Below are 23,418 nucleotides of genomic sequence, written 5' to 3'. Positions count from 1 at the left end.
GAGCTAAAAATAAATAAATAAATTCACACACACACACACACACACACACACCCACCGGGGGGGGGGGAGAAGATATAACAACTACAATTCCTTGAAGTTGATACAAGCAAACAGAAAAGGACATTGTTGGGTGGAAGGGGGAGAGGGAGGAGGGAGGGAGGTTTCGGTAATGGGCCACAATAATCAACCACATTGTATATCGACAAAATAAAATTTAAAAAAAAAAGAAAAAAGAAAAATGGGTCTCACACCTCACAGGATGAAGAAATGAAACTGTGAAGAAGTCAACTCCCTTCACAGCTAGTCCATATTACACACTCTTTCTCCAGGCTAGAGGCTACATACAGGAATGCTCTTTATTCTACATAAGAAACCCCACCCCTCCCCCAAGTCTGCTCTGAAAGGAAAAACAAAAATAACAGTCATTGAGGTGAGGTGGGGGCACTACTCATCCACTCTTTGGTGCTGAGTTTACCAGATTCTTTCTCTACCCACTGACCCTCCTCTTGGCTCAGCCTCTAACCTAACAGAGTCCTCCCCATCTCCCGCCTCCCGTAGCTGCAGGACTACTCAGATGGAACCTGCAGGGTCGGTATCTGTGTGTGTTTTATGTCCTTTCCCCACAAGTTCAGAGGCTTCCCTAGGGTACAGGCCAGCTTCACAGCTAACACACAATGAAACATGGGTTTTAGATAAGAACATCAGTCTGTGGTCATTTTGGGCACAGAACAGAAGGCATAAATTGGAAGGTAAATATATCTCTGTGTTCGTTTGTAGTATCTGATAGGTGTACAAGATAGAAGGAACACTGTGGGAGAACTGGAAGACAAACCCCAGGCTTTGTTATTTACTACAGTATGATTGTGGACAACTGCCACTTTCTTTAACTTTGGCATCATCATATGTAAAAAAATCCATGATTCTCACCTGGAGAGGGGTGGTTCAAATACACACATTCCTGCCTTTCCCCCACTCAGAGATAAAGAGATCCTGCCTCACCAACAACACTAGTGTCAGGGACTGTGTACAAACCTACAGGTGAAGATGAAAAACTAGTGGTGATGGGGGGTTGCTTACTAGGTGAGCAAAAGCTCTTTAAACTCAATGGCAGCAGTGTTCCCTCTTTTAAACTTACTTTCTCAATGGAAAGTGAGGACTGGGTCAGTTGGCATCCTGTCCTAATACCAGGGAGGTTTCTAAGAATTTGGATACTAAAAAGGCCAAACCATTATTACTCCAGGTTGTACTCTGGAGACTATTCTTTGTTGGCCCCAGAATCCCCATCAGACAAGGAAAAACATCACAACAACTGCAGGAAAACTGCAGACAACTAGGAATCATTCTTAAAGAGATTTAATCATTTGAATTGCATGAAAGGGGATAGTACATTTAATTCTCTGCTACATCACAAATTGCTGTTATTGTTGTTGTTTTATTTTACTGAAGACCCAACTAGTTCTACCCCTCTTCAGGTTTATGGCTATAGAATGTGGGGAAAACAAATATTAGCAACAGAATAGGAAAAAGTAAGCAAGTGTCTATTCTGTTCACTGGAATGCCTTCACTGTTGCAGAACAGAGACATTTAAAAAGAAAAAGGAGGAAAAAGAACTGTGGGCTATCTACAAACAGTAACAATAGCTGGAGTTACAAAGAGACAGAAAAGGAAACCAGGAAAGCAGAGCCTGGGTATTCACAAGTTTCCACTCAACCCATATACTAAACCAGGCCCTATGTGAGGATGAATCTTCCTTGGATTTCCTTTCAATATCTTAACTCTAAACCAAGTTTCCCTGTCAACTCAAATATAATAAAGGCATCATTTCCACAAGGAGGACTAACTTGACGATTGGAGTGGTTTGCCAACATTCTGAGAAAGCTTATTCAAAAACACCATGAAAACACAAAATAGGGGGTTTAAAAAAAAAAAAAGAAAGCATGTCTTTAAATACAGGTTCTAGTCCTTGAAGACTGAGGGCTTCTTTATTATTGGAGGCTGGAGGCTATGGCCCACAGAATAGCAGGATACAAAAGAAGAATCCCCTAAGGCTGTCTGCAGGCTAAACCGCTCGCTACTGCAGCCTAGTTGGGCAGAAGCAAAAGCAAGCAACCTCTTCTGGATCTGCAGGCCCACAAGGTGGAAGGCAGAAGAGGTTGTAGTCTAATGGCTCTAAATAACCAGCATTTAGTGTTATATTAGGACCAAGGGTTTATTCCACAATATAAACTGCAACATTTGATACAAGCTACCAAAAAATAGGGGAGGAAAGAAAGGGCAGGGATAAAGCCAAAAATACAGCTGTGGCAATTACTTAGAGAGTAGTCTCTTTTCTACATCACTAGTTCATCAGTGACACTAGAAACTAGACATTTGCGTTCTGTACATCAACCAAATGCTAAAGCACCAACACACTGTTCAGAAGTTTGTTTTGTTTTGTTTTAATTCCAGCCACTGAAACCAACATAGAAGTTATTGCTCAGATAAATAAACCTAGTCTACCAAGAAAAAGAAAAGTGGATAAAGAAAGAAAGAAACAAAAACCCAAAAAGTGAAAAACTTAAAAGTTCCGCAATGTGGTAACAGGGTAAACAAGAGAGATTCCTCAAATGAGGATTTACAGGAATTTCTGGTGCCCTCCTGGGCACTGAAACTGAGTTGGACTCTTAAGCCGGTAAATCTCAGACAGAGGTAAAATTTTTAATGCTGTACATGAAAAGGTGCAAGCTTCAATGCCTTTCAAATTGGTGGAAACCCCTGCAAAAAACAGCATTTCAAACCTCAACAACCACAAACAGCTTTTAAGGAAAAAAATACAAAAAGTGTCAAAAATTTTTTTAGTTGTTTTTTCTTTTTTTCAAAGAGTTCTGGAAAAATGATCCCATAAGGAATAGAAATAGCACCGTTTACAGGCTGGCTTGAATACCAGTCCTGTAGCTTTGCTGAGATTTGAAGAAATCTTGGTTGGAGTCCTGAATTACATTAAGAAGGGGGGTTTATTTTTGTGTTTTCACTTTCGGCTTGGTGCGTCCTTCACAGTACAGCGCACACAGATGTAGTCTTCCTTCTCTGCCATCTCTGGAGAAACACCAACACAGACCTGGTGAAACCACTGATTGCAGCTGCCATCACACTGGACCCAGTCCACCTGGTTACAAAGAGCAGGGAGATGGGGTTTTCAGAGGAAAAAAATGTGATTCAAAATTGGGCAGGCCAGCCTCAAGATATTCCGGCTGTTTGCCGCTAACGGCCACTCTCCCACCACTGGGACTTCTGGCACAACAGCTAAGCCAAATGAGTGTAGCTGGCCCACCAGCCAAAGCAACCGAGTCAAAGTCATTCTTCAAGTCATGACTGCTTTGGGGTTAAGACAATCCTGCCCTCTGACAGGTAAGCAAATGGGCATGGCATCAGCACCCCTCCCACCTTCTTAGCGCCGGGACGGTGAAAGCTGGAGGAGCAAGAAAAGGAAAAAGGGAAGAACAAGAGTTTCTTCAAGAAAAGAGAGGAGACCCAGGAACGATGGTAAGAGCAGAGATATCAGTGGGGGGAGGGCTGAGCAATCCATTCAGATCAGCTCAAAGCAGACAAGCAGAAGAGAAAGAACCAGCGAGATGAGGTCTAGCTTACAGGGTTTCTGAGTTATGGGAAAGCATGTCCTCTATGGCCCAAAGCTCACTGACCTCATCTCCTTCTGGCTGCAGACAGCTCACGGCTGGGCAGATGGCATCTTCATCTTCAGAGTCCTCCTGTTCAGAATAGGATGTGTCTGAGGGCAGGGAATGAGTTTCGGCAGAACGAACTAATTCATAGCTACGCTCTCTCTCTAACTTGAAATTGTTCATGTCCTTGGGGTGGCTCAGTTTGATTTTCTTCTTTTTGGGGGTCCGCATTTTTCTGACTCGATCCCACCGCTCACTGGAGAGGCCCTCTCTTTCCAAGCGTCTCTTCAGTTTTCTCTCAAGACTGTGGATCCCATCTCGCTTCCCTCGGCAGCAGTCACTCTGGGTGGAAGATGGGCAAATTCAATTTTAGCCTGCAGTTTGCCTACTACTAAAACTAGTGAAGCTAAAGAGAACATATGAATAAGAAACTAGATGGTCCCCCAATCCACAGTGAAAAAGTACTGCATCTGAACCACTGCCACCACCTCCTCCCCCAAGTTCTATGGGACAACCTGTTTGAGTTTAACTAACTTACTTCCCCCCTCATTGTTAGTGTTACCAAAAGAACACTAGAAAAAGAAATGACATCGTCAGCCTTTGATTTAGCCAACCAACACCAGGAGATGAAGAGAGTTCCACAAAGATTCTTCTTTTTGCCAAATCCATAAGTGACTACTATACAGTTTCTGTCTAGGTGTTTATGTCTATATTTTGACCTACATGCCCCTAAGGAACCACACTATCTTCTTGAGGACATACATCCCCATCCCTTACAGGAGCAGTTAAGGTGCATTAACTGAACACAATCAATAACAGTGCTATACTTTCCCAGCTATAATTATATTTTCATCTCTACAGTATTTCTCTTATAGGGGTAAAATAATCCTGCTTCTCACTATTATCACATGGGAATGATGAGATGCATCTTGCTAAAAAGAAATATAAAATTCACATGGTGACTTAAATTAAAACAGGACCAAAATCCAGGCTGTGAGCCCAAACTGTAGCAGGTGATGTCCAACACCTATCTTCCCACTGACAGCTTTAAGAACGAGTTATGAGACAGACAGTTTACATCTTCTTCTGGATCAAAGACACCATATCATTCACCAAACTATTTAAATGGCATGACATTAAAAAGCTAATCTCTGAGGGCCGGCCCGTGGCTCACTCGGTAGAGTGCGGTGCTGATAACACCAAGGCCACGGGTTCGGATCCTATATAGGGATGGCCGGTTCGCTCACTGGCTGAGCGTGGTGCTGACAACCCCAAGCCAAGGGTTAAGATCCCCTTTAAGAAAAGATCCATCTTTTCTTAAAAAAAAAAAAAACTAACCTCTGCCCCAGACTTTTCTTTCTCCGGCAGCCTCTCAGAAACTTACCTTCTCACTGCTGGGTCTAACTGGTGAGCTTCGGTCTGTTTGCTGAGCAGGGCTTGGCTTTGCAAGTAAAGTCTGATAAAGTTCCTGAATTTCAGGAAGGGATACCTGGAGCAACTGGGCTTCCATCAACAGTTCATTCACTTCTGCACTAATGCCTGTTAAAGACCAGACCAAATCAAAGTGATGACAACAAAGGATGTTTCACATTCATATTTAGACCTGCGAGATAAGTGGAAGAACTGCCCTTCATACCACTGCCACCCTCTCCTTCTTAAATTACATTTGGTTGAAGTTAGGTTCACTTATTATGCTTAAAACCGCAATATAAGAAAAACAGCCAAAGCTAGGTTTCCTAAGTCTTCTCATTACTAGAGAAGTAGTAATTCCACACCAAATCCCCACCTCACTTCCTTACTGCTAATGCAGAAGAGATAACTCTGCCTTGACAGTTTTTAATAGAAAGCACAGAAACAAGTTGATAGCCCAGGGCATGAAAAATCTGAGTGGATCAAGGAGCTCTGACCACATTACTACACACACACTGAGAAAGCTGTGACTAAGGATCAGGGCTCCAGTTGCAGCTTTAGGCAGAACTCATGGGGTAGTCATTATAAACAGGAAAAAAGGAGGTGGGTTCCAAATGTGGATTATCTCTAAGATCCTCCAAAGTCTCCTAAGTAATGAAACAACAAGGGAGCCCATGACTTAGCATTTGACCTAAATGCTTGATGTTTATCAGTTGGTATGTGATTAACCCTTTCATCCCTGAAAAGCAATGACCAAAAAGCCTTCCTCTCTTTCCTTTACATTTATAAACCTTCAAATATGATCCCTCCCCTATCTTGCAAATACATAGTAACCCATATCCATAGCATTTAAGGATAAAGCCTTTTCTTATGGTACCTGATCATCTATAACAAAAACCTAGTACAAGATCACCTGTTACTAACCAGCCTTCAAAATAGAAATAACAATGAAAGACAAACCATGGAGGGGGATACAGCTCCGTCCAGTAGAGAAGGGAGAGTGTAAATATGAAGTTCTGTTGTCCCAATCATCAGGCAAGGAAAAAGATGTGCCAGGAGGTTGAGAAACCTAATGCAAGGAAAACATTTTATAATTAGGCTTTTTCAGGATTAAAAATACTCCCACCAGTCCAATGACAGTAGCTTGGGTATTAGGCAGGCAACCGGGAAGAAAGAAAGACTTGATTTTCCCAAACTGAAGAGTTCCCTGGCATCTTAGAACTCATATCTTCCTGAAGTCCAAGCCTTTAATCTTCCCACTTTCACCTGGACTGATTTCAGAGCGGTGAAGAAGACTATTGGGAAATAAGCCATTTTCTCTGTGTGAAAACAGATCATACAGCCTTTTAATCCTTATATAAATCTCCTTATTGAAGATTATAACACAGTGAACACAGACATGTACCCCTTTGAGTAAACCAAGTAAAGATCTGTCAGATATCATTCGTACCCATCTCCCTACCTTCCTCAGTGTGTTATTAATGGAGCCAGGGGAAGCACTCTTTTGACCATGAATTAGTAAACAACAATTGTGTCCTAGCACATCCTGGAGTCACAAATGACCACACTGTAGGCTGCCCAAACAGACACAGTTCATGTGTGTAACAAACACTTAATTGATCATTTGCTATATCCCAGGCACTATATTTCAGTAGCCAGGAAACAAATTAAAAACCAAAAACCAAGGAAACAAATATGATAGGGACCATTTTTTGGCCCTTATCCCTGATCTGCTGAACATTTAACTCATATAATTCATGTGTCCGTGTTCATATGGTGCAAAAGAGGTGTGATATCTCTGATAGAGAAATATGTACTATATTTCAAAGTCATCATGTTAACCTTAAAATAAGATTGAATACTGCTCTCCTGACTGTACTTTTTTCATATCTTCATATTTTTTTCCTACAGCCATCAACAGAAGAAGAAAGAAGACGCTGCCCATTCCAGTGATGGTCAAAAGAATCTGGCTTCTGGCAGAAAGACCGCAGATGGTGTGAAACCCATGGCCTTTCCTCTGAAGCAACACAGCACTCAAATGCTTCCAAAAACTATTCCTCCTCAAAGGTCAAGAAGAGATAGAAGGCAGGAAGCACTTTCCCTTTCTATTCAGTGGCTTACATAAGCAGCAGGCAAAAAAGTTTTTAGTCAAACAAAAATTTTAAAATACATATATATGTCCAATTAGGGCACACATGGCGTCCACCAAAAACAAACCAAAACATATTTATGCATATGTTAAATATATATGAGTTAACACATATATTAAGGGAAAAGATATTTGCATGTGCTCTATAGAAACAGAGTACCAGAGACACAACTCATAACTATTAGGAGCAGAGAAAACTAAAGAGCACAGTAGGTATGCATGACCCTTGAAGTGGGAAGCTATAGGCAAAGTGAGTGCTGGTAACAGTAAAGCAATTACGAAGGGAACAGGAAAGTAATTAGCAACACACCAGAGCTACAAATTCAGAGCTACACAAATTCCAAAAACCCCGAAAGAAAAGTCCAGACTCACCTTGTTTGTCTCTGACACCTGTCCTGCTGAGGCTTGCCATCTACTATATAACAGTCCTGTACCCACTCGATCCTGCACAAATTTTAGATTCCCTGATGAAAGCAGTTGCTGGGCTCTGTGTTGCCAGTTCACGGTTCTTTCAATCATATATCGAAGTGCATCTCCCTCAGGAAGGCGAACTCGGATACGCTGCAGGGAGGCCAGCAGGGGCAGAATTTTCTCTAATGGAGGCTTCTCTGACCTCCGACAATGGGGACAAAGCCAGATTCGGGGGCTTTGTGAAATACTGGGTACAGCCACACAGCTAGTGTGGAAAGCATCCCTGCAGAGTTCACATTGGATCATAGGGGCAGCTGGTGCTTTCTGACATAGGCAGACCTTCATCTCCACATCTTGGACAGGTGACAGCAATTTCCCTTCATTGGCGAATCTGAGAGATTGCAAGGCTTCCATTTCCCTTAGGCGAGCTTCCCCAAGTGTTGCCATCTAAAAAGCAGTTAACAATCAAGGATGACATCATAGAGAAATAAGCCCTGCTTAACACTCAAGGTCCTAGTGGGACCTTAACACTCAAGGTCCTAGTGGGCTTCAAAGCAGAGCATCGGCATTCACATCCTGGCTCTGCCTCACACTAAGCAGTATGAGTGACCTGCAACATATTCCACTATGCCTACATTTCCACATGTATGAAATGAAGATGAGAACAGAACCCACCTCACAAGACTGTGATGATTATTAAACGAGACGTGATAAAACACTCTGTCTAGCATATTCTAAACACAAATGTGAACAACTACCTAACATATACTTCTTAAAAGTCCAACTTCCTTGCATATTCATCTCCTACAAATTTACTTCTCTTGAAAAATATAGGCTTTTCACACTCTAGACAGTTCACTGTAGCAGTCTATGTCTCTTACTGTCTTTCAACGTTAAGGTTTTACATGTGTACTGAACATAGCAACTATAAATAATGAAACTGGATCCCTTACATAAAAGTTAAATAGAAACCATTTTACCAGACTTTTCTTTCTCTCTCTCTCTTTCTCTCTCTCTCACATTCTCACACGCACGCACGCACACACACACGCGCGCACACACACACACACACACACACTATAAAATAAGATTAGAGCAAAGACAAAAAACAAGTGATCTGCAAGGTTGCTTTTCTGTAGAAAGTTGCAATGTAATCATATGCAAAGTCTTTCCTCTTTATTAAGGATAGCCAAGTCCCAGGAAAGTGCTAAGCTCAGTTAACCTGTATGAGTTACTTGAAAATACACACAAACAGAATTAACTTCATAGTAAAAAGCTGAAGTGAGGGCTGGCCAGCTAGCTTAGCTGGTTAGAACATGGTATAACAACAGGGTCAAGATTTCGGATTCCTATACTGGCCAGCTGCCCCCCCAAAAAAGAAAAAGCTGAAGTAATATTGAACACATTTCTGAACATTGTTTACAAACTATCCGTAAATGGAACTTTTATGGGAAAGGACTAAGCACCTAACTACATGCAAGGTATTCAATAAATAAGCAGGCCCAGGCATTACAGATTTATTCATTATATGCCATGAAGTAAAAGTAGAGTCTAAGGTGACAAATTCAAATCAGTAGCCATGTCAGAGTTGTCCACCACCACCTTGAAATTAAAATCTAGTTTCACTGACCAGTTTCCCCAAAAAAACTTGGACCACTAAAGTCCTCCTCTAGTATTTCACCTATGGCTAAAGAATAGATATACAGGGGAAAAGCATGGATTTTTTAATACTGAGCATTCCCACTAGAAACAAAAGCTATAGGCAGTGCGACCTATTCTATTTTCCCAGTTCTATTCCCAAGTCCTTAAAATGTTAATTTGTCACAGTTATGTCTGCCCACCTTCGGATCCATCATGAGTCACCATATGAGGCACCATGAGTCATAAGAATGACTTAAATAAGATCAGAATGAACTCATCATTACCTCTTTTTGGACTGGGGAAGAAAACGTATACAGCAGGGCTTAGGAAAGAAAGAAAAAGATCTAAAAGTAAATCAGGTAACAAAGCTTAGGTATATATTTTTTAAATCCACATATTTTTGTGGATGAATATAACGTACAGCAAACATATATAGGTAATGGGATAACAACGTATGTCCCATAGTTTAGAAATGAAAAGCAAATGACTAACCTTTCAAGAGTTCTACCATAAACCAACAGATAATATATACAGGAGGAGTTTTAAAACCATAGACTAGATGGGCATAGACTAAACTACATGAAAGATATTTCATGCAAAGTTTCAGACATATATACATTTCAGGGGAGAGGGACTGTAACTTTGTTAGTCTTTACAAAAACAAACCACAGATATATAATAGTGGACCAAACCGGCTATCTTAAAAACACCAGAATGGTGTTCAGGTAGCAGAAATCTAAATAGAACTTGATTGAAAGTACAAATATACCCCAAAGAAAGTCTGTGTCAAAATACATACATAATCGGGCCAGCCCGTGGCTCACTCGGGAGAGTGTGGTGCTGATAACACCAAGGCCGCGGGTTCGGATCCCATATAGGGATGGCCGGTTGGCTCACTTGGGAGAGCGTGGTGCTGACAACACCAAGTCAAGGGTTAAGATCCCCTTACCGGTCATCTTTTAAAAAAAAAAAAAAACATACATAATCAAAGCAATCAAAAGAGGTCAGGCAGCTACAAGGGAACAGACAGAGGAAAAGGTACCCTGGCCCAAGGATGAATCCATTTAGTCTAGTACTAGTAGCAGGTATATATTCCTACACTAAAATGGGCAATGTTTCATGCAATTAAAAGCACACAAATCACATAGCTATTTTCTCTTATCCCAGCACTGTTGCTCACTAAACATTAACTAGATACTGCTTCATCTTCTTGAAGATGGTATCTTTGAATCAATAATGTTTACCAAATGCAGGTCAGACTCAAATAAGTACCCAGTATACTTTTAAATGTATTTACTATAAATTAATAAGACGGCATTGCAGTTTCATATATCTGTTAGCCTTGATATCCTTAGTCAGCATTCCACAGGCATTGACAAGACTTTCTGGGCCTGCAAGATTCAGACTGGGAGGCCTACCCTGAATCTTCTGCACCTCTATGCATATTCCATTCAAAACTTTTACACTTTGACAACATTCAAAAAGTCTTTTTAGTAAAGCAGTACTTTTGAGTTATTCAACTTGCCTTCTCAATATTCCTGTAAACTAGAAAGGGTTAGAAATTATCCTCCCCAACAACAGAGAAAAGAAGAAACCCCCTACATACAGCTGAAGCAGTCTCTTTGCTTTCAGTTAAAGCTCTCTCCAGGTCACTCAGATTCTCTAATTTGGTGCTTTTTTTCTTCCCACTTGGCAAGGGCTCCTTTAACTTTCTCTGCTTTCTTTTCAATCCCAAAAGGCCAATATCACATCGAGGACACAGCACCTAATATAGGACAAAGCACAACCACTGGTAAAATGGATTTCAGATAAAGCATTAGGATGTCGCAAAATAAAAGCCTAAGTAGTGGGAAGGATGTACATTTCTTAGAATCTAACACTTTCTTTGTGACATACAGCCCTGAGGCCAGAAGACTCTCCCCTACAAAAAAGAAAAGGAGGCAGGTAGGCTCACAAAAGATTAACTTTGGTTCCAGATTCAATTAAACAATAAGTAAAAATGTGACATGTACCCACAGATTCCTGTCATAAGGAACAGCTTACAGAAAATACAAAAATTTCAGCTAAAGCACTTTATAAAAGTTGGGTGGGATTATTTCTCAGGCTTACTAAATTTAGGTGGTGAAGCACGGCCAAGTTGAAGAGTCTAATTCAACAGAGACAGAGGAACTTCACCCAATAGGAAAATGTTCTTTAGACCCTAAATGTATCCAGAAAACCATTTAAAGGTTGCTTCACCAGAAGATGAGAAGAATCTCCCTAGCTCTACCAGAAAAACAACTTGCAGAACACAGATCAATTAGTGATGTCACCTTTGTATGTGATGGACTGCATGTTTTACCAAACTAGGAGATCTAAGGTCTTACAGCTGAACTGGTTGCAAACTTACCTCTAAGAGAGAATATGGAGAATTCTCAGTCAAGAACGTATTAGCAGCACATTCTTTCCAAGCCTGAACCTCAGCTACTAGTGATTCCAGTCTCGGCAAAGAATTCAGATGTACCGGGATAGATCTGCCTCGTGTAACAAGTTCTACAAGTGTGTCTAACACTGGCACACGTCCTACAGCCTAATCAAGAAAAATTATAGCAATTTAGAAAAAAGAATACTTCTATGTAAAATACGAAAAGCACAATTCAGATTAGCCCATGATCAATGCACCGATTCAGATTACTCCATGGTCTCAACATGTTAAATTCACAGATATTGATAAAATCTGTCAGGTGATCAATGGTAGTGGGGGTAGAAATGACATTTGTTCTTTCACTTAAATACTTAGAGAACCTGGTCTGTGCTAGGCCCCAAGGATACAAATGTGAGCATGACAAACACTGTACTAGGTCCCTCTGTTCTGACTATACCCTTCTAAATTTACTCATTGCACTAGTCCCTATGGATAGTTTGGAAAAAAAAAAAAAAAANACACCAAGTCAAGGGTTAAGATCCCCTTACCGGTCATCTTTTAAAAAAAAAAAAAAACATACATAATCAAAGCAATCAAAAGAGGTCAGGCAGCTACAAGGGAACAGACAGAGGAAAAGGTACCCTGGCCCAAGGATGAATCCATTTAGTCTAGTACTAGTAGCAGGTATATATTCCTACACTAAAATGGGCAATGTTTCATGCAATTAAAAGCACACAAATCACATAGCTATTTTCTTTTATCCCAGCACTGTTGCTCACTAAACATTAACTAGATACTGCTTCATCTTCTTGAAGATGACTACACTAAAATGGGCAATGTTTCATGCAATTAAAAGCACACAAATCACATAGCTATTTTCTCTTATCCCAGCACTGTTGCTCACTAAACATTAACTAGATACTGCTTCATCTTCTTGAAGATGATATCTTTGAATCAATAATGTTTACCAAATGCAGGTCAGACTCAAATAAGTACCCAGTATACTTTTAAATGTATTTACTATAAATTAATAAGACGGCATTGCAGTTTCATATATCTGTTAGCCTTGATATCCTTAGTCAGCATTCCACAGGCATTGACAAGACTTTCTGGGCCTGCAAGATTCAGACTGGGAGGCCTACCCTGAATCTTCTGCACCTCTATGCATATTCCATTCAAAACTTTTACACTTTGACAACATTCAAAAAGTCTTTTTAGTAAAGCAGTACTTTTGAGTTATTCAACTTGCCTTCTCAATATTCCTGTAAACTAGAAAGGGTTAGAAATTATCCTCCCCAACAACAGAGAAAAGAAGAAACCCCCTACATACAGCTGAAGCAGTCTCTTTGCTTTCAGTTAAAGCTCTCTCCAGGTCACTCAGATTCTCTAATTTGGTGCTTTTTTTCTTCCCACTTGGCAAGGGCTCCTTTAACTTTCTCTGCTTTCTTTTCAATCCCAAAAGGCCAATATCACATCGAGGACACAGCACCTAATATAGGACAAAGCACAACCACTGGTAAAATGGATTTCAGATAAAGCATTAGGATGTCGCAAAATAAAAGCCTAAGTAGTGGGAAGGATGTACATTTCTTAGAATCTAACACTTTCTTTGTGACATACAGCCCTGAGGCCAGAAGACTCTCCCCTACAAAAAAGAAAAGGAGGCAGGTAGGCTCACAAAAGATTAACTTTGGTTCCAGATTCAATTAAACAATAAGTAAAAATGTGACATGTACCCACAGATTCCTGTCATAAGGAACAGCTTACAGAAAATACAAAAATTTCAGCTAAAGCACTTTATAAAAGTTGGGTGGGATTATTTCTCAGGCTTACTAAATTTAGGTGGTGAAGCACGGCCAAGTTGAAGAGTCTAATTCAACAGAGACAGAGGAACTTCACCCAATAGGAAAATGTTCTTTAGACCCTAAATGTATCCAGAAAACCATTTAAAGGTTGCTTCACCAGAAGATGAGAAGAATCTCCCTAGCTCTACCAGAAAAACAACTTGCAGAACACAGATCAATTAGTGATGTCACCTTTGTATGTGATGGACTGCATGTTTTACCAAACTAGGAGATCTAAGGTCTTACAGCTGAACTGGTTGCAAACTTACCTCTAAGAGAGAATATGGAGAATTCTCAGTCAAGAACGTATTAGCAGCACATTCTTTCCAAGCCTGAACCTCAGCTACTAGTGATTCCAGTCTCGGCAAAGAATTCAGATGTACCGGGATAGATCTGCCTCGTGTAACAAGTTCTACAAGTGTGTCTAACACTGGCACACGTCCTACAGCCTAATCAAGAAAAATTATAGCAATTTAGAAAAAAGAATACTTCTATGTAAAATACGAAAAGCACAATTCAGATTAGCCCATGATCAATGCACCGATTCAGATTACTCCATGGTCTCAACATGTTAAATTCACAGATATTGATAAAATCTGTCAGGTGATCAATGGTAGTGGGGGTAGAAATGACATTTGTTCTTTCACTTAAATACTTAGAGAACCTGGTCTGTGCTAGGCCCCAAGGATACAAATGTGAGCATGACAAACACTGTACTAGGTCCCTCTGTTCTGACTATACCCTTCTAAATTTACTCATTGCACTAGTCCCTATGGATAGTTTGGAAAAAAAAAAAAAAAAAACAGAAATAAAGGTTAATACTAACTCAAGACCTTCACACTGACTTACATAAAAAAAGCAAGAGAACAATATTTTACTCCAATCCACTCACTGATGATGAATTAAAGTAACTCAGTGTAAATTACTCAGAAAACTAAAATATAAGTTGAGAAAGCACAGTGGTTCACAAACTTTAGCATGCACAAGTTTGGAAAAAAAAAAAAAAAAAAAAACAGAAATAAAGGTTAATACTAACTCAAGACTTTCACACTGACTTACATAAAAAAAGCAAGAGAACAATATTTTACTCCAATCCACTCACTGATGATGAATTAAAGTAACTCAGTGTAAATTACTCAGAAAACTAAAATATAAGTTGAGAAAGCACAGTGGTTCACAAACTTTAGCATGCACAAGAATCATCTGGAAAGCTGTTTAAACACAGTTTCCTGGGCCCCATCCCCATATATTTTGATTCAGTAGGTCGGAGAAGGGTCTATAAATCTGCATTTCTAACAAGTTCACAGGTGATGCTGCTGCTGCTACTGCTAGTACTAATGCAGCTGGTCTGGGAATCACAGTTGGAGAATGAGATAGCCAAACTGGAAAAAGAATAAAAGCATTAGGTTATGGGGGATGAAATGCATCAATGTTGCTCTAATACAATGGTAAATCTTATCATCACTAATGGTAGTTTACCCAGGTATGTCTCCTGATATAGGAGGAGTTTGATGTGATGCAATATAAAGTATATAATATCACCTGACATGTTAACATATTCTAGTCAAAAATGTTTAACTCAAATCCACCAAGGGTTTGAAACAAACTTCCAAATTATAGGAAATACAGAGGATAGAACGCACTACAAAGAAACAACCAGACAAATCCCAAAGGTGGAGTATACCATGGGATAACTGTTCTGGACAGTGACATGAGAAAAAGGTAAGGTGGGGAGAGGAACTCTACAAGATTAAAAGAAACTTAAAGAGATATCAACTAGGTGCAGTGTGTGATCCTAGATTAGAAAAAGAACCACAGAGACATTTTTGGGACAACTAGGGAAGACCAGGGAGACTGATATTTCACTGCCTTTCATATTTATTCTTACAGGATTGAAACTGTTATGAAATGGTTTCTTCTTGTCAAGTCATGCCTATTAGTCCTTAAACACATGATGCAAGAAAAAGTTAGGCTATTTTTTCACAATGGAGTAAAACTTGCTTTTTGCCCTTATAGGCACTATGCAAACACAGTAAGTAGCATATACATAGAAAATATAAAGGGAATAAACCCATCCAAAAGTATGTCCTTGCTTTTGATGAAATGCTAGCCTCTCCTTATTGAAATAACCTCACCTTCTGGCTGCTACCTGTAACTGAGTGAAAGGGGAGACCATGACTAAAACTAATTACTATAGTACCAATAATTGTTGACAAGAACCTGCAACCAAAGCTCCCATTAAGGTTTATGTGCATAGTAAATACTTTCCTCATTTTTTTCTTTGGCTTGCTGAGGTCACCCCTTAATTATGTTATCTCCTCAAACAATGTATCATCTTTTCCCTATTAACTAGAACAGATGCCCAGATATTTTGTTTCAAGCATTTGTCTAGAATTGTCCTATTGACATTTCTTGTTAGCAACCAGCCAATTAACACCACTTAAAATTACACAAACATTCAGAAAACCAGATAGTATTTTATTCCTAGAATCTGAAGGCTTCAAGGAAAACAGAACTTCAAACTTTTTTTCTCATAGTCCCTAAGACTTATTGGTTTATGATGATTGGAGAGATAAAGACACCCTCTACCAACCACTTTCAAATTAAGTTATTCAGCTGAAGATTGGATAAATCACACAATGCATTTTTTCTGTACCTTAATAATGCTACAAGTGGGCCGAGCCCATGGTGCACTCGGGAGAGTGCGGCGCTGGGAGCGCAGCAGCACCCCCGCCGCGGGTTCGGATCCTATATAGGGATGGCCGGTGCGCTCACTGGCTGAGCGCGGTGCGGCCGGTCTCAAAAAGGACAAAAAATAAATAAATAAATAATAATAATAATGCTACAAGTAAATTTAATTCTTTTTAAAAAATTTACATGCAAATCAATAAGTATAACATCTAGCACAGGGCCACAAACACTTGTTGCTAATTATTTTGGATACTTTGGATAATTACTTAGGAACTTGGTAAGTTTAATTTCTTTTGTAGAGTTGGGAAGGTACATTTAAGTCACTACTTTATGACAGTTCTGGGCCTTGGGACACAGTTTGGTCATGTAATCATATAACTAGATTCACTGAATCTGCTACTTTTGACTGTCTGAACACTCCAATGATGTTGACAAGCCAACAAGAGGTACCAACACTTATCAATAAATAAAAACCACATCTTCTCTCACAACTTCATTTTTAACTCTTTTCCTTCACTCTGCAACCAAGTACTCAAGCTTGCTATGGAAGACTTCCCAGCTCTCAGAAAAAGATGGTTGAATTGTCTTAAGCTTTAAATATTTGAGTCAATTGGTCAGGATAATAGCTGGCAAGTACATCCAAATAAGGCTGAAAAGAATGAGTAATCTGGTCAACCCCCAAAATAACAAATCAGTACAATGAGATCCAACATATTATCCTTCACAGCTTTCCAATTACTGCTCTTTAAAAATGCACTTATCCATTCAGGACTTTTTTTAACCAACCTGCAGGGCCTCTACATCCTGCAGCCAGTCTCTGGCTCTCTGCACTGAGTCTTTCAGAGCCACACCATTGGGCAGATATGCGGGGATCTCCTCAATTTCCTTCACTGCTGTAGCAAGACTACTCAGTGAATGCCGTGGTCTACAAAAATTAAACACAAAGATTTCTCAGCATTTTATATACAGTTCATTTTTCTTATGGTAACCAAAGAGAGTAGAAAAACCATTTCAAAGGAAATTCAGTATGATAAATAAATTTTTGCAAATGGCACTGATGACTAGGTATCAAATAACTAGATGGCTGTATAAGATTTAAGAGCGTTTAACATAAAAAAAGCACATGACTCAGTGAAGCATTTAAGTTCTACTTACTTCTGATTTTATGATGGTACAACCACAAACTTCCATTTGCAGAAGGTAACTAACTTACTGACAGATAATTTCCTCTATGTTAAACTAGATACACTTTTACATAGTTTCACTAAGAAAATTTAAATTCTCTAAGATAATAACATATTCAAAGTACAGTACCAAAAACTTCTGTACCCACTCTGCTCAATGAGCACTATTTTAGGATTACAAAACAATGTCTATAACCTAGATTTTTTTATGCTTTATGTTGTCAACTGGACCAATAAAGACGTGTCAGAAAGAAGCAAGATTAGAGAGGAGCTTCATTTTCTTCCCCTCCTTGATAGCTAGCCCTTAGATGGCTAGCCTGAGTCCAACCAAATCTCTCAAATAGAGATAAGGTGTCCTGAATTACTAAGCAATGGCACAAATGTATATAGTTCTGTTCCTATTGAAAATTATCTGCACTATCATCATTTTACAGAACAGTGCATATTAACTCTCAGATATTTCTCTTTAAAACTCCTTGGGAGGGGGCTGGCCTGTGGCTCACTCGACAGAGTGCAGTGCTGATAACACCAAGTCAAGGGTTAGGATCCCCTTACCGGTCATCTTTAAAAAAAAAAAACTCCTTGAGGCTTCCGGTCAAGATGGCAGAATAGACAGTACCCAGCATCACCCTCTCCCACAAATCAGCCAATTTACAACTATTAAAAAGCAATGACAGCCAAGCTGGGGCTGCTAGAGATCAGGGGAAGGGGAGGAGAGACCTACAGAGTGCATGAAGGCAGGAGAAGCCACGATGAGAGAAATAAAGAACCACTCCAACCATTTCGAGCCCTGGCCCTCCAAGTCTGGAATCATGGAGCAGGAGCTGGCAAAAGCCACAGCTGTGCCCTTCGTATGAAGTTGCTTGGAGGTGGCAGGGGAGAAGAGGGTCTTGGTGGCTCTCAGGCCAGCAGGACTACTAATAGGGTTCCCATGGACTCACATAGGAGCAAGGAGCCACAAGAACTGGAAAAAAGGAGCCATTCAGAGGCCGATGAGTCACCTCAAGGGACCAGCACAGGGCCTATCCCATGGGAAGTGTTTGGGGCACAGGTGGTAGGGGAGATGGGCCCACTGGGGGAACATCAGTACACAGCATGGACAGCTGATCTGTCCCCCAATCAGTGTAGGACCACTCAGCAGAGACTGGACAAGAATACAGTACTGTAGGGGGTGCAGTTTGCTGAAAAGACTCAGGCCTAGACCAAAGTTTCTATACAACCCAGGTGGACCAGATCTCGCGAGAGCCAGAAGTACCTATAAAGCCAACCATTAAAACCTGAGCTGCACAAAAAGCCTTCCCCAGGGAATAAGCAGCAAAACAGCAATTTAGCTCAACCACTGAGCTCAAGTACTAGTCCCCACAGGAAGCCCCCTATTTCAGAAGTAAGCAAAGGACAACAAATTAGTTCCAGTGCAGAGTTTCAGTGTTAGGAACAGCAAATAATCCAACACAGACCTGAAAGAAAAAACAAAATACCCATAGACCACAGACAAAGTTTGATATTAACTAGTAATTGTCTCTCATCACCAAAGAACACCTAGGTTTCAGTGTTAGGAACAGCAAATAATCCAACACAGACCTGAAAGAAAAAACAAAATACCCACAGACCACAGACAAAGTTTGATATTAACTAGTAATTGTCTCTCATCACCAAAGAACACCTATAAAACCTAGAAGGACTGGAAGTCCCCTGGGCTACCAAGCCAGGGACGGGGTAGGGCTGGGGGCCTCAGCCATGGCCCCCACCACCTGCAAGCAATCCTGAGGGAGAGGGGCCAAGGGCCTCAGCCCCAATCCCCTGACACCTGCAACCAGCCCAGTGACGGCCACCGAGCTGCTGTAGGAGCACCCCAGGCTCTGCCAAGCCGAGGGGGTGGGGGGCCTCGGGCCTCGGCCACAACCCCGACACTCACAACCAGCCTAGTGACGACCACTGAGCCACTGCAGGAAGTGCCCCAGGCTCTCCCAAGCTGGGTGGTGGGGGACTGAGGACCTCAGCCATGCCCCCCCAACACCCACAACCAGCCCAGTGATGACCATCAAGCCACTAACTGCAGGAAGCAAGCACTCTGGCCTCTAGAGCTGGGGCATTGTAGGGATGAGGGCTTCAGCCACACCCCTCTGACATCTGCACCCAGCCCAGCAATGACCAAGCCACCTCTGGAAGCCCCCTCCTCTCCTATGCAGGAATGAGGGGGGTGCCACAGGCCTCAACCCTGCCCCTCCTTCTTCTTCCTTCTTTCACCCTATTTCTTTCCCCTTCCCTCTCCCCCTCCCCGTCAACTGCTCTGCAACATCATAGGAAAAAAAAAAAAAGGAATATTAATAAATAAATAAAACTCCTTGGGACCTTATTTATTAACTCTGGATTTAAACAGTTCCATCTACTTGTAAATTTTTTTTTCTCTCAAAGACAGTATTATCAGGGCCAACCGAGTTGTCATTAAACCAAATCTAGAAAAGGTATGTCCATTTGAATCATTCATTTCATAGTCGGTAAAATAAGAAAAAATTAATACTCTTTTACCCAAGTTCCAAAGCAACCCCAAAGAACTCAGCTATTTCAACATGTATTCTACATGCACAACAGTAGCTACTGAACACTTGTCATATATCTATCACTATGCTCTATGCTCTAAGATGGATGTATTACACAACCTTCCCCAAGAGAGTTTGCTTTTTTACCTGGCCTTGAGGAGACTCTTGGCTTTGTCATCCCAGTGCTCTGATACTGTAAGCAGTTCCTGTAGCCGGGCCATAGCTTTTTCTACTGCTGAATATGGGGCCAGCCCCACTCCTAGGTCTATGAGACGTCTCATATCATCTAAAGTAAGGGAGCTGGGATCAAGGCAAGCTTGTTGCACCTCTTCTAGCCAACGGGCCTGCTCCAGACGGACACGCATCTCAGCAAGCTGTGGAAGTTCAACATCAAATTCAAAGCTGATATCTAGCAAGTCCTGAAGCTCAGCAGCACTAGGCATTTCCTCAGAGAGTAGTTTCTGGCTATGCTGCTGGAAATCTTCTACACGACTCAAGAGATCCTATAAAAAAAAAATACAGGTTGTTGCATCAAAACAGTAATTTCAGTAATTGGCTTCCTTCAAACTTAGAACCTTAAATCCATATTCAATGTGATCCTCTACCATCCATTTGATTTTAGTAATGATATGGGTAAATGAGATAAGATGTAAGCCAACTGACTGCTAAAACGAGAAACTACAGCAGAGACCTTATACCAACTGTAAGAACTAGCTGGTGATCACTTTCTTTCTTTTTTTTTTTTTTCCTTTTTGTCTTTTTTTCATGACAGGTAACGGGATCGCAACCCTCGGTGTCGCGCCCGCACCGTGCTCAACCAGTGAGCGGACTGGTCTCTATATGGGATCCGAACCCTCGGCAGGAGCACCACCACACTCCCAAGTGCCGCACTCTACCGAGTGCGCCACCGGGCCGGCCCATGGTGATCACTTTCAAAGTAAAAATTTCTAACTTTCTCTTGTGGGCCTACTACAATCTCTTTATACATACACAACACTCAATGTGTTATTAAAAACATTTACAAATAAATGTACAATTACCACCAAAGAATACTACTTAATAATGTCAATTGAGTTTATTTACAAAATACAGGATTACCAAAGTATTCTCTCATACATCCCTCCATGGTTACCTTCAGCAATGGTGTTTGACTGAGGACACATGGAAGAGCATACAACTGTGTCACAAACTGTCGGAGCTCATTCACTGTCAACTGATTTTGGGATTTCCCTCCACCAGATCGGTATCTATAAAGACAAAGGCCATGCAAGCCATATGAGAACAGGTTTGTTCGCCACTCCAGATTCCAATATCATAGGAATCCAGGACAGAAGGAAAAGCCAGTCACAAAATGTTTCCACATTTAGCTGCCAAAGAGTCCAAAAGTACATACCTAGTTTGCCTTTTGCCATTAAGCAACTGCTGTGCAACAGAGGCACACTTCTCTGCGTCCTGTGTGACTAAGCGAAGGTGACGCAAAAGATCATTGTCTGGGAATTTCTTCATTTCAGATTCTTCAATTAAAGCCTTAAAGCTGACAAGGCCTAGGAATAAAGAAAAAAGTCATCTTTTCTGTGATCTTTATGTTCATTACTACTGATATAAAATTCAGAGAGTGTGATTGCTTTTGTCGGTTCTTATCTATAAAAGTAACTTAATTCTTGCAATGTTTAAAATCATTAATAAATTTGTTCATTTGATTTTTGGGGGGTAGCTGGGAATGGGGTTTTTCAAACAAGTGCCTAGAGGTGGTCCTCAATATGGAAATGTTAAGACCCGACATGTTTAAGATATACAAAAAATGGAAAGCAACTAACTTGTCAAAGCAAAGCAAATACTTAAGCCACTTCCTCCTCCTGCATTTTATTCTGTAGTTGGAAAGTAACTAGTGTGCTCAGAGACAGTGATACTGCCTCCTTCCCCTAAATGAAAGGGGGCAAAATTACATGTTGAGCTACAGAAAGGAAAGCAAGTGAAACAATTTGAAAGAGAGGGGAAGAGAAGTACTGACTTTCAAAGGTAATGACAAGTGCCAGGGACCTTAACTTTAGTTTAGAACTAAGAGGTGATAAACCAGCATTTTAGAGACTCCTAATTTATTCTCACGCTGCCTTTGTCACAAGATCTGTTTTTTTAAAAAAGGAAGCAGCAGCAGCAGAAGCAGCAGCTCTTCTAGGGTTCTACATGAAATACAAAATGGTTTTGTTTCTCAAGCAGAGGTACGAAGGTTATTCTGCTTCCTAACACTATGGTTTTTGTTTAAAAAAATTACCTTGTACAATTCATATTATCGAGATATCACTTTGTTGTAAGGGCATCTGCCTATCCACCCTTGGTTTTAAACCTTCTCTGCTGATGCTCTGTAAACCTGGCTAGAGTGCAATGGGGCTGGGCTAATCTAGGATGAAGTCAAGATGTTTCGAGTAACCTGTTTTGTTGATAACTTTAAGTTGTCTACTTCATAATCACCCCCAATTTACTGATCACCAAGTCACACATTCTGTACCACATACTTTTCTTCTTGTTGATCTTTGCCTCCAAAGCTTCATTAACATTCAAGGCCCATTCGTTGTAAGATTCTGCTCGAAGCTTCAGTGCATTCATCATAGGGTAGAGATCATCCAGAGTGTATCTATATCTGGAAACAGAATACCAGACATAGCTTTGAGATATGTGGCTTTGGAGAAAACTAGATGTTTTATCCTTAACATTTTAGCCCTGGAACAGGGATGTCACTGTGGTTTTATTAAGGATTCAGTGTCTTCCATGGAAAAAAATCATTCTTCCTACTCACCGCAATTTATATTTATAAGGAGAACAGGAACACAACTCTTTTACATGATGCAGGCAAACAAGCAGGCCAGGTTTACAAGAACAGGAGATAGCGGACATGAAGCACGTAGTTTTGCATTTTACACATTGACGCTCATCATCTGGCAACAGCTCAAAATCCATTCTTTCTGAATCAATTACTCCCTAGAATAAAGCATACTTTAGAGACCTCCAAAGGATAATATAATCCCAGCCCCCAAGACAAACATGCAGTAGTTGAGTTAAAAAAAAAAAAAAAAAGCCTTACCAAAATAGGGATGCATGATTAAATGTATGGAACACAAAGTAGCAATAACCTAGCATATATGAACAAGTTAATCTACTTTGCTTGTCTAGAGAGAATCCCTTTTTGGCAAAATAGGGATGCATGATTAAATGTATGGAACACAAAGTAGCAATAACCTAGCATATATGAGCAAGTTAATCTACTTTGCTTGTCTAGAGAGAATCCCTTTTTGAAGAAGGTAGTATCTTACTAGACCATTTTGATCTCAAAATTATTAATGGGCCTGAGAAACTACTGAAGTTAGCTGTCTATTCTACTCCAAATTGGCTTTGTCCATATTTTGGGTATAGATTAAGAACAATGGAAATGTATATGCTTTCTACTTCTGACGAAATACTATATAGAGCTTCAGAGTGACAATGCTGAA

General features: G+C 40.5%; 1 protein-coding gene across 1 annotated transcript in view; it reads right to left on the bottom strand.

The window, feature by feature from the left end:
* Nucleotides 1–1,337: 1,337 nt before the first annotated feature.
* The window catches only part of KDM5B (lysine (K)-specific demethylase 5B), an 82,572-nt gene continuing 60,491 nt past the window's right edge, over nt 1,338–23,418 (bottom strand). The window contains exons 15-27 of the mRNA XM_008583771.1: nt 22,728–22,909; nt 22,447–22,571; nt 21,327–21,477; nt 21,066–21,180; nt 20,081–20,436; nt 16,996–17,134; nt 13,788–13,967; nt 13,005–13,163; nt 7,591–8,076; nt 6,030–6,138; nt 5,044–5,198; nt 3,681–4,001; nt 1,338–3,145 (exon numbers count right to left, since the gene is read on the bottom strand). Of these exons, the coding sequence (XP_008581993.1) occupies nt 3,008–3,145; nt 3,681–4,001; nt 5,044–5,198; nt 6,030–6,138; nt 7,591–8,076; nt 13,005–13,163; nt 13,788–13,967; nt 16,996–17,134; nt 20,081–20,436; nt 21,066–21,180; nt 21,327–21,477; nt 22,447–22,571; nt 22,728–22,909 (2,616 nt within the window). The 3' untranslated portion in view covers nt 1,338–3,007. The remainder of the gene's footprint in view (nt 3,146–3,680; nt 4,002–5,043; nt 5,199–6,029; nt 6,139–7,590; nt 8,077–13,004; nt 13,164–13,787; nt 13,968–16,995; nt 17,135–20,080; nt 20,437–21,065; nt 21,181–21,326; nt 21,478–22,446; nt 22,572–22,727; nt 22,910–23,418) is intronic.

This window comes from Galeopterus variegatus, unplaced genomic scaffold (genome assembly GCF_000696425.1).
Source record: "Galeopterus variegatus unplaced genomic scaffold, G_variegatus-3.0.2 Scaffold3033, whole genome shotgun sequence".
NCBI lineage: Eukaryota > Metazoa > Chordata > Mammalia > Dermoptera > Cynocephalidae > Galeopterus > Galeopterus variegatus.
This window is presented reverse-complemented; position numbering and strand designations above follow the sequence as displayed.